Source organism: Meriones unguiculatus, chromosome 20 (genome assembly GCF_030254825.1).
Source record: "Meriones unguiculatus strain TT.TT164.6M chromosome 20, Bangor_MerUng_6.1, whole genome shotgun sequence".
Taxonomy (NCBI): domain Eukaryota; kingdom Metazoa; phylum Chordata; class Mammalia; order Rodentia; family Muridae; genus Meriones; species Meriones unguiculatus.
Genome location: NC_083367.1, coordinates 12,157,841 through 12,170,816, shown reverse-complemented (window position 1 = coordinate 12,170,816; position 12,976 = coordinate 12,157,841). Strand labels below are relative to the sequence as shown.

The 12,976-nt window shown below is 43.5% G+C and overlaps 1 protein-coding gene across 1 annotated transcript in view; it reads right to left on the bottom strand.

Annotated features, from left to right (window-relative positions):
• Mdn1 (midasin AAA ATPase 1) overlaps nucleotides 1–12,976 on the bottom strand; it is a 128,545-nt gene that overhangs the window by 12,270 nt on the left and 103,299 nt on the right. Inside the window, exons 80-92 of the mRNA XM_060373408.1 lie at nucleotides 12,666–12,892; nucleotides 12,118–12,273; nucleotides 11,796–11,974; nucleotides 10,841–11,002; nucleotides 8,687–8,824; nucleotides 7,214–7,352; nucleotides 5,862–6,028; nucleotides 5,263–5,406; nucleotides 4,589–4,736; nucleotides 2,562–2,860; nucleotides 2,210–2,374; nucleotides 1,103–1,204; nucleotides 16–211 (exon numbers count right to left, since the gene is read on the bottom strand). Coding sequence (XP_060229391.1) covers nucleotides 16–211; nucleotides 1,103–1,204; nucleotides 2,210–2,374; nucleotides 2,562–2,860; nucleotides 4,589–4,736; nucleotides 5,263–5,406; nucleotides 5,862–6,028; nucleotides 7,214–7,352; nucleotides 8,687–8,824; nucleotides 10,841–11,002; nucleotides 11,796–11,974; nucleotides 12,118–12,273; nucleotides 12,666–12,892 — 2,222 coding nt within the window. The remainder of the gene's footprint in view (nucleotides 1–15; nucleotides 212–1,102; nucleotides 1,205–2,209; nucleotides 2,375–2,561; nucleotides 2,861–4,588; nucleotides 4,737–5,262; nucleotides 5,407–5,861; nucleotides 6,029–7,213; nucleotides 7,353–8,686; nucleotides 8,825–10,840; nucleotides 11,003–11,795; nucleotides 11,975–12,117; nucleotides 12,274–12,665; nucleotides 12,893–12,976) is intronic.

Sequence of the window (12,976 nt, the reverse complement as noted above, 5' to 3'; positions counted from 1 at the left end):
TTCCTGGCATCATACCGTAGGTTTGTGCGTCGTAGGCATCACTGCCTTGTTTAATATGCTCAAACGTGTCTGCATCTTCCACTTGGGGCTGGGCTGGCCCCTGCTCAGTCTTTCTGTCTGTATCCACAGTCCTCAGTCTCTTATGCACATGCTCATTGTGGTCACCCATGGAACGTTCATTGTCAGCCTGCCCAGGTTTCCTCTTAAAACTCTGCAGGAATTAAGGAGATCATCAGTCTTGTCTGCAATGCCAAAACCTCTAAACAATCAATGTTCATCCACAGGGAGTGGGTTAAAGAGAGTCATACAGTAGTGGAATTCAATACAGCTATTAAAAGAATGGGCTATCATACTTTCACATCATTTCTACGGTATGTGCACTCGCTCACGTGCATTCTCTCTCTCTCTCAGCTTAGACTGGCCTTGAATTCGCTATGTAGCTAAGATAACCATTCAACTCATGGTCCTCCTGCTTCTGTTTTCCAAATGCGGGGATAAAAGGTATATGCCACCATGATTAGTAAATTATTAAAGCCAAGAAAACAAAGAAACATACATATGTGTGTATAAAACTGGTAGCTCTGACTTGCTCTGGGAAAGTCCTTTTGGTGGTTTGAGGACAAAACAGCATACAGGCTTTTAGGGGACTGGTTTGCTTTTTGAGCATATAATATCACCGGAGTGAATACATCCCAGTTAAAAACTGGTAAGTTTGAAAAACAATGGACAATGCTAAGAGTTAAGGCCTGTTAGTTGGTGCTGGATGGTGGCACGCAGCATGAGCAGGGGCAGGGCCACTGGAAAAACCTTCTGGCCAGGGTCTTCTTTCCAAGTCTGTCATTTATCAGCCAAGTTTTAAAATATTTATTGTGTGTGCGTGTGTGCATGCAAAGAGAAGAGGCATTAGATCCCCTGGAAATGGAGTTGCAGACAGTGGGGAGCTGCCATGTGTGTAGGTGCTGGGTCCTCTGCCAGTGCAGTAAGTGCTCCTAGCTGCTGAGACATCTCTCCAGCCCTTTTGTTTGCTGTTTTGTTTGCACTTCATTTAGAACATCTCTTTCTAGCTGCCTTCATCTAAACTTAATCAAAGAATGACAGAAACCTGTGTTTTTTTCTTGGTGGGTTTCTGGGAGGCCAAACGTGCGATCAAGTTGGATTCGTGGCCTTCTGCCTGGTTTGCATCTGCAGCTCCACTCCCATGTTCCTGAGAAATCCAAACCAGAAGAGGAGGAGGAAAAAGCTATTAAAGCAATGGCTGCTGTGTTGCACTGGGTCCATCTTCTCTCAGTGTTGTATATCTCAGCAGGCTAACTCGGGCTAACGCCCCTGTGTATCTGCCTGCTGCAGAATTCCACCCCTAACAAAGGGGACAGCGGACAGCAGCACAACAGTGAAACACTGCTAGGGCCCAGGCTTTGCTCTGATTAGTCCCTCGCCTGAGGAAACATAAGGTCTTATTCTGACAGCCAGACAGAACAGACTCAATGACCAACCAAGTCTGCACCCACAAGCGCTATTCACCTTTACTGAGGCTTATTTTCCTCAAACATACAATGGATAAAACAGAACAGTATCGTCTATTTCTCAGAGCTATTATAAAGGTTGTTGAGTAATGTTTAGCACTTAATGGGTGCTCAATGCATAGTGGAAGAAAGACATTAGGAATACAGCTATTGCTGGGGAGGGATTGGCTCAGAGCAGTGGAGTACGTCAGTGACATTCCTTCTTTCCAGGGCACACATCACCTCTTGGCTAAGAGTGAAATGGTTTCCTTGTGAAATTTGAACTTTCAGAAGCCTAGCGAACAACAGGGAAAAGTCAAACACCTTAAAGGCACAGGGTTCTCCAAGAAGCCCAAATCTGACCTTTCTTTTCTTGGGAGTTTTTTTTTAAAAAACAAAACAAAATAAAACAAAACAAAACAAAAAACAAACAAACAAAAAACAACCCACAAACCTGACACTCCTAGAGAATTGTAAGTGTAGTGAGCTTTTCTTAGTAAGCCTCTCACTCAAATATAGTCTGCAGCACACACTCCTAAGTGTGTCCTGAGAAGCATATACAAAGAGGCAAATAAACATTCTCTCCAACAATGGGAGATGATCTTTTAGACAAACAATAACAAAAGAGTATAACATTAATCACACATAAACCAACTTGCTGAAGAGAACATGACTTCAGATAGACAGAGGCAATGGGGGTCCATCACCTCTTTCCCCTGCTCCTTCTCCAGTGCAGCCCCAGCTAGTTCCACAGCCTCTGCACTCTGGACATTCTCCACAGCAGTCTGCCCACAGGAGGCATGCTCCTTTCTCTCTGTGGCCTCTGGCACTTGCTCTTCTGCATCTGACTTCTCCCGTTCCTCCTCCTCTTCCTGCACAGAGAAAACAAACACGCTCCGTGAGTGGGGGCAAAGAGGGGCTCTGTATAAAGAAGACGGGTTAAGAGAGGGTTTTCAAGTAAAATAAAACTACGTAGTGAAGAAGTATCTTACAAAATTTTTGCTGACATGAAAAGTTTTTCCTATTTTAATACAAGAAAAGTTCCACATCCCATAATACCTGGGGCTGGAGATTTTGGTGAGCAGGACTGGCACCATTCTCTCCACCCCCATCACTGGTGGGTCTGTCCTCCTCTTCCTCCTCCACCTCCTCCTCCTCAGAGTGTTCTTCTGCATGGCTGGCTGATTCTTTGTCTTGGTCATCAGCTCCCGTATCCATATTTTCCTCGCCTTCTCTGGTGCCTTTCTCAGGCTCATGTGGACTGTCACCTTCATTCTGATCAGCCTCAGGCTCTTCAATTTCATGGTCTGTTTCTTCTATATCTGCTGTGTTTTCTTTGATCTCCAAGGGATTCTCTTCTGATAGAAACAACAATTTTTTAAAAGATTTATTTATTATGTATAAAATGTTCTGCCTGCATATACATCTGCATGCCAGAAGAGAGCATTATTAGATCACAGTATAGATGGTTGTAAGCCACCATGTAGTTGCTGGGAATTGAACTCACAACCTCTGGAAGAGCAGTCAGTGCTCTTAACCTCTAAGCCATCTCTCCAGCCCTGAAACAACAATTTTTAAAATTCATGATACCTTAATCTGGGAGGCAGCTATATAAATATTTTATTTAGGGCAAGAAAGTTGGCTCAGTAGTGGTTAAAAGCACTGCCTGCTTTTCCAGTGGTCCTGGATTCAATTCCCAGCACCCACATTGAGCGTCACAACTGTTTGTAACAGTAGTTCATACAATCTGATCTGGTGAGCTGACATACGTGCACACAAAAGAAGACTATTCATAAAATACACATATAAGTAAGTATGCTTAGTCTTATTTTCTAAGCCAAACACTAGCAAGCTATAGCCCACAGGCCAGATATATTCTGTTTATAGGTTTACCCCGTCTACGGTCCACTACCTACACCAGTTGCTCCTTTGCTGTAATAATGCTAACTATTTGCAATAGAGAACTTAACGACAGCAAAGCTTCAAATATTGGACGAGGGGCTGGAGACCTGGTTCAGCAGTAAAGAACACTGCTCTTCCAGGAGACCCAGGTACATTCCCAGGACCCACATGGCAGCTCACAACCTTGAGTTTCAGAGGATCCAACACTCTCCTCTGGCACTAGGCATGCCTATGGTGCAGGGACACACGCAGGCAAATGCGCGTGGGTGCCAGCTTCACTTAGCTTCTCGTGCTTACGCAGCACGCGTCTCACTGGCTGAGCTATCTCCCCGAGGCTCCAAGTTTTACTTATCAGAAGAGTTTCTCTATACTTTGGATACTTCAGAAAGCTACCAGCCAGTAACCATCTAACACAGTTGTTCTCTGGTTTATCCATACAAGTCTACATAAACTTAAAAACAAAACAAAAAAGCGGACATCTAAGGAAGATAGCATACTATACTCTTAAGTAATTTTAATCTTAATTTTATATGTGCTTGTTTGCTCGAACTAGGAGTAAAGTTAGATTCCAAAATTATGATTTTTTTTTTATAAATGGTCATAAATCATTCTTAGTAATTTATTTTTGTGTCAACATACATGTAAGTATGCAAATCAGTGAAGCTATCTTGAGTCTTTCTGTGAGATTGATCCGCATGAATGACAGTGTCCTATTATCCTTAAAGGAATCCCTAGGGATGAAATGGTGGCACGGATTCTAGGTTGCTTTCACAGTATGTGTGACTTTTTCGGGGCTGTTTGCTCTTATTCTCCATTATCTATCAGGACTTCATATTTTAAAGATACAGCTGTAAATAACTGAAACCATCATTTCTCTAGAAGAGCTGTGTATGCGCCTTGATAGATCATGACTGCATGGTGCGCACATCAACCCTTAAGGTGGGAACACAGTAATGACGTTGAAGAAAGATGTCTGTGACAAAACATCATCAGCTCATGGCAAATGCAAACGCAGACTGGGAAGTGATAACAGAAGAAAGGTGTGCTGGTCTCTGTGTCAGAGGGTTACTCAAACTGGAATGGGGCTAGCAAAACTATCTCTGACCTTGTCATGCCACTGACAAACAAACTAACAAACAGTACTCCCTATTGCCAATGACTTATGGGTGTCTTCAAAGACGTACCTTCTGCTTCTTCATTGTCTGTGTCCTCACCGCCATTTTTGTCCTCATTGTCAAGTTTCAAGTCATCTGGAAGGTCCAAGGCTTCAGGTTCTGGTAGCTTTTCCTGATTGCCATGATAAGGGTCTACCTCATTCTCATCATATTCCCTCTTTAGGGGAACAAAGAGAGAACAGGGAGAATAAAAACCTTTTAAAACCAGAGACTGATTTCTTTCTTAATATTACTAGACGACTTTACTGATTTAACAGTATTTTTCAGTTTTTCCTGTTAGAATTTCAAATTTCATTTTCTGTATGGTCTCTAAGGGTAATAGGCCCTATGTCACTTAATGTTAAAACCCAAAGCTTATGAAAAGAAATGAAGGAACACAGCTTTTAGCATAAGCCAGACATCAGCAGAAAGCCACAGCTAAGATACATTAATGCCATGCTGTGAGCCCCCCCCCCCCCCCCCCAATTATGGAGCTCAGGCTGGATGGGAACCCAGACCCTCCTGCCTCAGCCTCATCAGCACTAAGATGCAAATAGTACATTCTACAGGCTTGTCTCTGATACACTCTATGAAACATGGGAAAGGAGTCAACAAAAAGGAAGAAGAAAAAAAAAGGTCTTAGGACACTCAAAGTAACTGTGATCTTGAGCCAGGAGAGTCAAAGACTTCCAAATGTTTACTACCTCGTCAATCTGCTCATTAATTTTCTCTTCGCCTTGTTCAGCATCTTCAGGTTCTGAGTCTTCCTTCTCATCTTGATATTTTTTATGTTTGTTCAAATTCCCAGCATCCAAGTTGTCATCTTTAGCAACAAGTTCAGACTCTTCCTAAATGAAGCAAGAAATAAAACTGTCATCTAAGGGACTACTTCTGCTTCTTTGGCAGCTAGGTCTCAGAGACAGATGACTGGCAGGCGGCATCCTACGATCTGTCACGTGCAGATAACCTCGCAGGTCTGCCCCAACAGCAGCAAGAACAGGGTGGAGAGCAGGTCTGATGGACACACTCTACTCTGCTTCTGCACATCCACCCTCAGCCAGGAGCTGGGTCTGCAGGTGCACAGGGAGAACTGGCACGGGTGCTGCCTCCTCCACAGCTGAACACATGGGAGGACTTAGGTCACGCTGCTGTAAGTTCTGAGTGTTATGTAAGGGAGAAACAAGAGGTGGAAGAAAGAGAAGAAAAACAAAGACAGGCAAGAGCAGTAGACAGCAGGGCATGGGAGGGAGGGGTTGCTCCTCAGTCAGGGCCGGGGAGCTCCGCAACAGGGACTCTTAATTACCTCATCCATTCCTGGTCCCATTTCTTCTGCTTTACTGTCCTCCTCCTCGTCTTCTTCCTCGTCATCTCCCCAGAGGCGCTCGTCTAGTTTGTCGGCTTCCTCCCCATTGAGACTGCCCATCTGTTTATCCAGGTCTCCATCCTCACTATCAGATCTCTCATCCTCTTCTGGAAGGGAACACACTCAGCTCAGTGAGGCAGATCCCTCCACCAACCCAGTCTGCATGTGCAGTAGCAAGTGTCACGCTTTGCTGCTGCAGGGGCCACTAGCAGCCACACACAGGTTGAGTTACAGTTCCTATCCATGAAGGGACGGACAAGTATTCCCCCAATCTTTTCTCTGAGCATTTTCCTATGTTGTTCAAACACTTCAGTATGGATCAGATGTAGACCAATGAATGCGAAGTTTCTTGCCTTTGTCTTATGCGTCACTGGCATTTATACATTTCTTGTACTGTAAATTAAAAATCATTTCTGTAACCTTCACTGCATTTCAAGTTAAAAGTTTATGCTCTTGCCAGTAATTAGAGTGATTGTTGGATTATGGTAGTCACTGCAGGTAATGTGCTATAAAAAATTATACTGTCATGTTTTTAATGACAAGAGGAATGCTTGTAAGATGTTAAAAACAACAGTGAACTAAGAACCGAGTATGGTCTATGTGGGTGCCTATATGACACAATTTTACTCTCACAGTTTAGTAACAAATATACTTTTTTTACGTCATTACTTGTGTGTATGTATGCATGTTTATGAGTGTAGGTGTGTGGAGGTCAGGAAAACCACAGGTATTAGTTGTTTTCTACTCTAGGAGACAGGGTCTATTTGTCTACTGGCTATGGCTGGTTTGCCTGCCGGCTTCCGGGGTTTTTCCTGTCAGTGTCCCCCACCTGCCCTTAGGATTGCTGGTATCACAAAGGCTCATGCTCCGGTCTGAGGTACAACCAGGTCGCCATGCGTCCACCACAAGTGCTCTTACTCACTGAGCCAGTTCCCCAGCTCCCTAACGTTTTTGTAATTGGAAAAAACTCCAACAACAAAAAACCTCTAGAAACAAAATATCGAGCCAAGCTATTACAGGTGATCTTGTTCTTTTGGATTTCTCTGCACACCACTGAGCCACTTCATCCGACAAAAGCAAGGTTGTGGCTCACTCAAAGGAGAAGCACCAAACCTGTAAATCTCTGCCTTTGGAGGAATGGTCATAGCACACACGCTGCTGAGGTGATCTCCAGTTACGCTGAGCAACCAGCTCATCGCACATAATACAAGAGCCTCCCTATGGAGATCCTAAAAAGCTCTTTGCACAATTCTTAGTATGGAAAAAGCAGAATGAGATGACACATCTTGGACCTTGTTCAAGCTCGCCATCATGCGTTTTGCCATCAAAGTCTTCTGACATCTCGACAGCGTTATCCTCGCCTTTAGTATCAGGCTTTGAGCCAAGGTCCTCTTCGTCTTTCTCTTGACCCTTCTGAAATGTATCCTCCACCTTTAGGAAAACGCATAAGAGCACTGGTGAATGATGCGCTTCGTGCACGCTTCACTTCTAGAATAGGCGTGGCACAGTGAACAGTGTGGAAGTACTGTGCGGCAGGAGAGAACCCATCAATAAAGATGGCCACGTGTGGCAACTTATGAGGGCTTGGATTACATTTCTGGCGTAAATTCTTATTTTATTTTTGCTTTTCTGATCAGATTACACAGAATATTATTTGTGCTTCTTCAATGAGAATTGTAACAGCGCTACCATCACCACAATACAAACCCACCCCAAACCAACCAAAACTCCAGTAAGTATTCCAGAGCTATTTTTAAAGAACAGGAATTCTTGCCAGGAGTGGTTATGTAAGTCTTTAATTACAGCACTCTCCAAGACAGAGTTACAAGTCTACTGAGTTTGAGGATAGCCTGGTCTACACAGTAACAGTTCCAGTCCAGCCAACGCTACAACAGAGACTATGTCACAAAAAGAAAAAAATCCAGGTAGGTGTGGTAGGATGCACTTGTTACCATAGAATTTGGGAGGATTTCAAGTTTGAGGTTAGTCTGCGATACCTAACAATACCCTGACTCAGCACATATATTCCCCCACATACCAGTCTTATTAGCAAAATCTTTTCTCTTTGTTTCTGTCACTTTGATCATTACAACAACAGTGCACTTAGGGATAGAGAGATGGATCAGCAGGTAAAGAGAACCTGGGCTTGATTCCCAGTTCCAACATGACAGTTCACAACTGACAGTGCTATGCATACTGATGCACATGAGGCCAAACCCCATACATGGAGAGAAAGAAAAAGATGTCAGTTGAAATTTGGTAGATTTTGGTAATAATATCCTACTTAATGTTTGCAATGGACTGTACTTTTCTGTTCATTTTCCATCATTTTTTAAGTCTTAATTATTTTCATTTAGAGAAATACTATATAACTGAGTTATATTAGAAAAATACATAAAATTTGAGGTAACAATTAAAAAGCAGAATGTCTTCACAGAAACGTGAAGCATCAGCAGCATCAGTTTATTTTTTTAAATTTCTTTCCGGTTTTCACTGCCCAAGAAAAAGAATGTGAATTGGTTTTAACTTTGTTTGCGATAGGATTATCTCAAAGTAAGTCTACAACCTGCCTTCTGACCTCTACATTTGTGTGTCGCACCCCACCCCTGCACAAAGTAAATAATATTAAAGTTTAATTTAAAGATTAAAGCAAAGCCAATTACCCCAGGCCCCCAAAATGCTCTTCAGAAAGCAGCAAATCCCTGTTTGTAACCAAATTGTAAAGGTCAAAGGAGGGTCAGCTTATACAAGTTGTGTGAACATACCTGTTCCTCGTTTTCTATCCGGTCACTCACATCCTTCATGCCTTCACCATCTCCAATCCCACCTCCCTCGTAGTCATGGAATTGTGTTGCTTCCTCTCCTGCTGAGTTCTCCATCAATTCTTTAGGTATGCAAAACCCCTTGAGGGAAAAGACCCAGCAAAGGCTGTTAAAATGATGCTGGTAATGAAGCAGATTTTATGACATTCATTCCCCTCTTGGAGTTGGTAGGGATCATGCAGTTTCACAGCTTGACATTGTAAGATTTTAACTTTATGGAGGCCTCTGGCAGACAGTAATGTTAAGTTGCCAAGACAAAGACAGGAACGAACTACATCAGGATAGTTAGAATGGTTACTTAGGAGCAAGCACTGGAAAAGCACACGTTCACCGAGCAGGGGAGACAGGCAGTTACAGCCACAAGACACAGAGCTGAGGAACTTGGGAAGAAGCTTGAAAACAAGTACCAAAAGTAATGGCTCTCAATCAGAAATTTTATTTAACAGAAACCATGTTATCAGTCAAACGAAGCTGCCAATTATCAGAGATCCAAGATGAACAACACTGACTTTGCTACAATGAAGCACCTTTCTGTGGACTTAGTGCTTTAATCACAACTGCATCTACTCCTGAAGCCCTATGTCATACCTCCATCATGCCACCTTCAGCACCACTCACAAAGGCTGTATGATTTGGACAATTAACCACAATCACTTTCAAGGTGTGTATTTTTAGAAAATTAAACTGGAAATGCTCAGGTATTTTCCTACTGAACTACAGTATCAATATTTTGTAACATTCATTTACTTCTGTGTGTGCATGTATGTATGCATAATGCATATACGTAAAGGTAGTTGTGTACATGCCATGATGCACGTGTGGAGGTCAAACTTGCAGGTTTTCCCTTTTAACACGTGGGTTTCAGAAACTGAAGTTAGGTTGTTAGGCTTAGTGGCAAGTGCCCTCACCAGCTGACCTATTTCACCCACCTCTGAGCTACAGTATTGAAAAGGTGTGTTCAGATATAGGCAGATGAATGAGTCTGCACAGGAAGGAGATTCAGACCCCCACGCAGAGCATGCTACCGCAGCAGCTCTACTATGGACAGCCACTAGGCTGCCATGCTGCTGTGGAGCTGAGCCCAGGCCTGGGACGGTCATCAAGTCGTCCTCTACACTGCACAGTATCCTTCTTTGCATAGTTTTCTTCAAGAAATACCAAGAAAGGAGACAGAGTGGCAAACGTCAAGACCAAGCCATCACTCAACAGATACACAGACTTAGCTTCTGGATATGAGCCCTCATGGCTTAGTCCCATTTTCTAACTTCAGGTTTCAGAGACTAAGAAGTATTACATACTTACCAGTCCAGACCCCTATTCTGTTTGTAATCCCCTACCACATTTAAATTGTACTTAACTGAAAATAAAAAAATCTCAGAATACTAAGGAAGAAATAAAGAAAAAAACTTTTTAAAGTCATTTGACGGTGGTGCTCATAAAAATTCTAGTCATTGTAGTCTGAGCTACTTGGGAAAGTGTCTGACTTGAGGCCAAGAACGATACTTTCTTCATCATACCACATCTGCTTGATTTTACAGTCTCTGAATCAAGGGCATGTCTACAATCTCTACCATTTTGCTACTTTTCACAGTAGTGTATATATCTTTTTTTTTTTTCTTTTTCTTTTTTTCATTTTTGTTTTTTGAGACAGGGTATTCTTGGCTGTCCTGGACTCACTCTGTAGACCAGGCTGGCCTCACACTCCCAGAGATCCATCAGCCTTTCCGAGTGCTGAGATTACAGGTGTGTTCTTTAGCACCAAGAGTCCTTTTATCATTTAATCATAATCAAACTTATAATAGCCCTAAGGATCTATCTTTTAAGTATAGTTCAAGAGATGACTTAAGACTTCAAATTGACAGGAAGGAAAGCATGCTTTAAGAGAAGTCTTTAGATAGCCCCTTTGGTCTAGACAGGGACTTATGAGCTTTAAGACCTTACTGGAAACCTGCTTAGCAGTCAGGTTCCAGGTTCCTAAACCTACAAGGAGACAAAACCAACTCATGCTATTCTGACAGCCCACCATAAAAGCTCAGCAGGCCTTGCAAAGAGAAGTGCCTGTGGGTTTCCAAGGCACTCCACAGCGACAGTCCTTACCTTGCAGGCGAGCTCTGTGAAGGTGTGGGCAAGTACAGAGAGCAGCTTCGCTGTGCTCCGGTGAGTTGCCAGAGATATGGTCAGGAAGAAGAGGATAAGGTCCGAGAAGCCACAGAGCATGGGTAACAGGCGCACTAGCATGCAACAGGACTGGCTGAAGACCTGAGACAAACAAAGGCCCAACTGCATTGCTTAAGAGGCACTCCCTTTGCAGTGATGAGCGCTCTAGAACTAGACAGTGGCATGGTACAAGACTTAGAATGTGCTGAAAGTCAGTCATGGTGAGTAGTGTGTATTTTCACCTCATCTCCTAGCTCCTTATAGACACATTTCCTTGTACACATTCATAAACAGGGACTGTACATTCTCAGCCAATCATTAGTTAGATAACAGCAGCAGCATTACTATTGCTACTATTATGATTGAGACAGGACCTTACTCTGTAGCTGCCTCAGATTCATGGTGATTCTCTTGTTTCAGCCTTCCCAGTGCTAGGATTACAAATCTGAGCCATGGTAACCAGCACACAGCATCATTATCATTACTACCTTGTAACATGAGTGCTGGGAATCAAACTCATGTCCTTTTAAAGAGCTATACACTCTCAACCGTTTAGCTATCTCTTTTGAAGAGGTATTTCTAGATAAACTCTATTGATATGCCAAAGCCGGCAGTACATGCAATGAACATAACGACACCGTCCCCCGAAATGAGCAGCTTCTCTGGGCTGATCCCCGTGACTGCTGTTCCCACCCAGGAGCATGTGACACAGTAGGTACCCTGGGTGGCCAGCACTTCTGCACTTACCAGAGAGCTGCTCAATGAGCAAACCCTCAGTGAGGCAGGTGGGCACTGGTCTGCTGAGGACCCCCACACAGCATGGAGCGAGGGGAAGGCCACTGTCTCTCCCCACCCACTCTGAGGAGCACTCTCTCCGCCAAGAACAGCTGGTTACCTTGTGCTTGGTTGTGTTGCCGTCTTCACTGCAGGACTTCACCCTCTCCAGCAGCTCAGACACAGAAGAGATTATTTTCTGGACATGTAAGGTGCTCACGCTGGCCCAGAAGTCGTCCTCCAAGAGTTTTGTCAGATGTCCTGGTTGCAGTCTCTCAAAGCCTGCCTCCTCTTTCATTCCTAAAATCAAAGCAGCAAAAACAACCTCTTCCTCTCTCTACTCTCACAGCCTACTACGTCTAACGTGTCCTTAGCCAAAGAAGCCAACTATTAATTATAAAAGTCGGAACAACTCTAATTTTTTGCACAACATTCAGACATACCATCCTCTTCTTGTGGTCTCTTTTCAGCAGCACTGTCTTCTGCTTTCGTATTGTTTCTTTCCGCCAAGTTCTGGATGGTGCAGAGGATGGCCCGGATGGCAGTTTCTACTTGCTCTGAAAAGTCTTCAACAAAGCTTTCCTCCAACATCTGGTTTCCTAGTAAGCAACATGGTACGTAGCAGAGCCCACCAATCACTCACTGTGGTGTCTCCTGAATCTCAAGTTAATACTTATTTGTTACTTTTCAAACGGCTGTAAGTACTCTATTATTTGCTAGGCACGATGTCACGCTGTGCTGGATCCAAGGACAAAAAAGGCAGATTCCCTGCCTGTATAAGCCTATGAGCTTATCATTTTACATCACTTACAAAAAAATGTTCAAAAATGAAAGCAACAATAGCTATGGTGGTGTGTACAGACCCCTAGTGTATGTCGCATACCGCCCTCGGGCATTTCAGCCTGGGAAACTGTAACAGAGGAGTGAACCTGTGCTCTTTTCAGATCAACTAAGCGCTCCACTTCCCCTCACCTCACCTCTGTGCCCTCACCTTCTTGCTTGTGTGAAATGAACAGACGTGCTTTCCAGGCAGTGAAGTCATCTACAGCTTTACTGATTTCTCCTCTTAGGTATTTCAGGCTTTCAACTAGTGCCATTCGTGAATCTGTGTGCTCAACCTGCGTCCCTGGAAGAATGAACAAGGACGCGAGGCCTTGCAAATGAGCTGACACTTGGGACAGGCAATTCAGCCCAGAAGAGCAAACTTCAAAATCTTCCCTGCAACAGAAATATCACAATGTTGAAAGGAGTTATAACCAACACTTACTCCCCTCTCCCCCAACCCCAGCAAACATGCTGCAT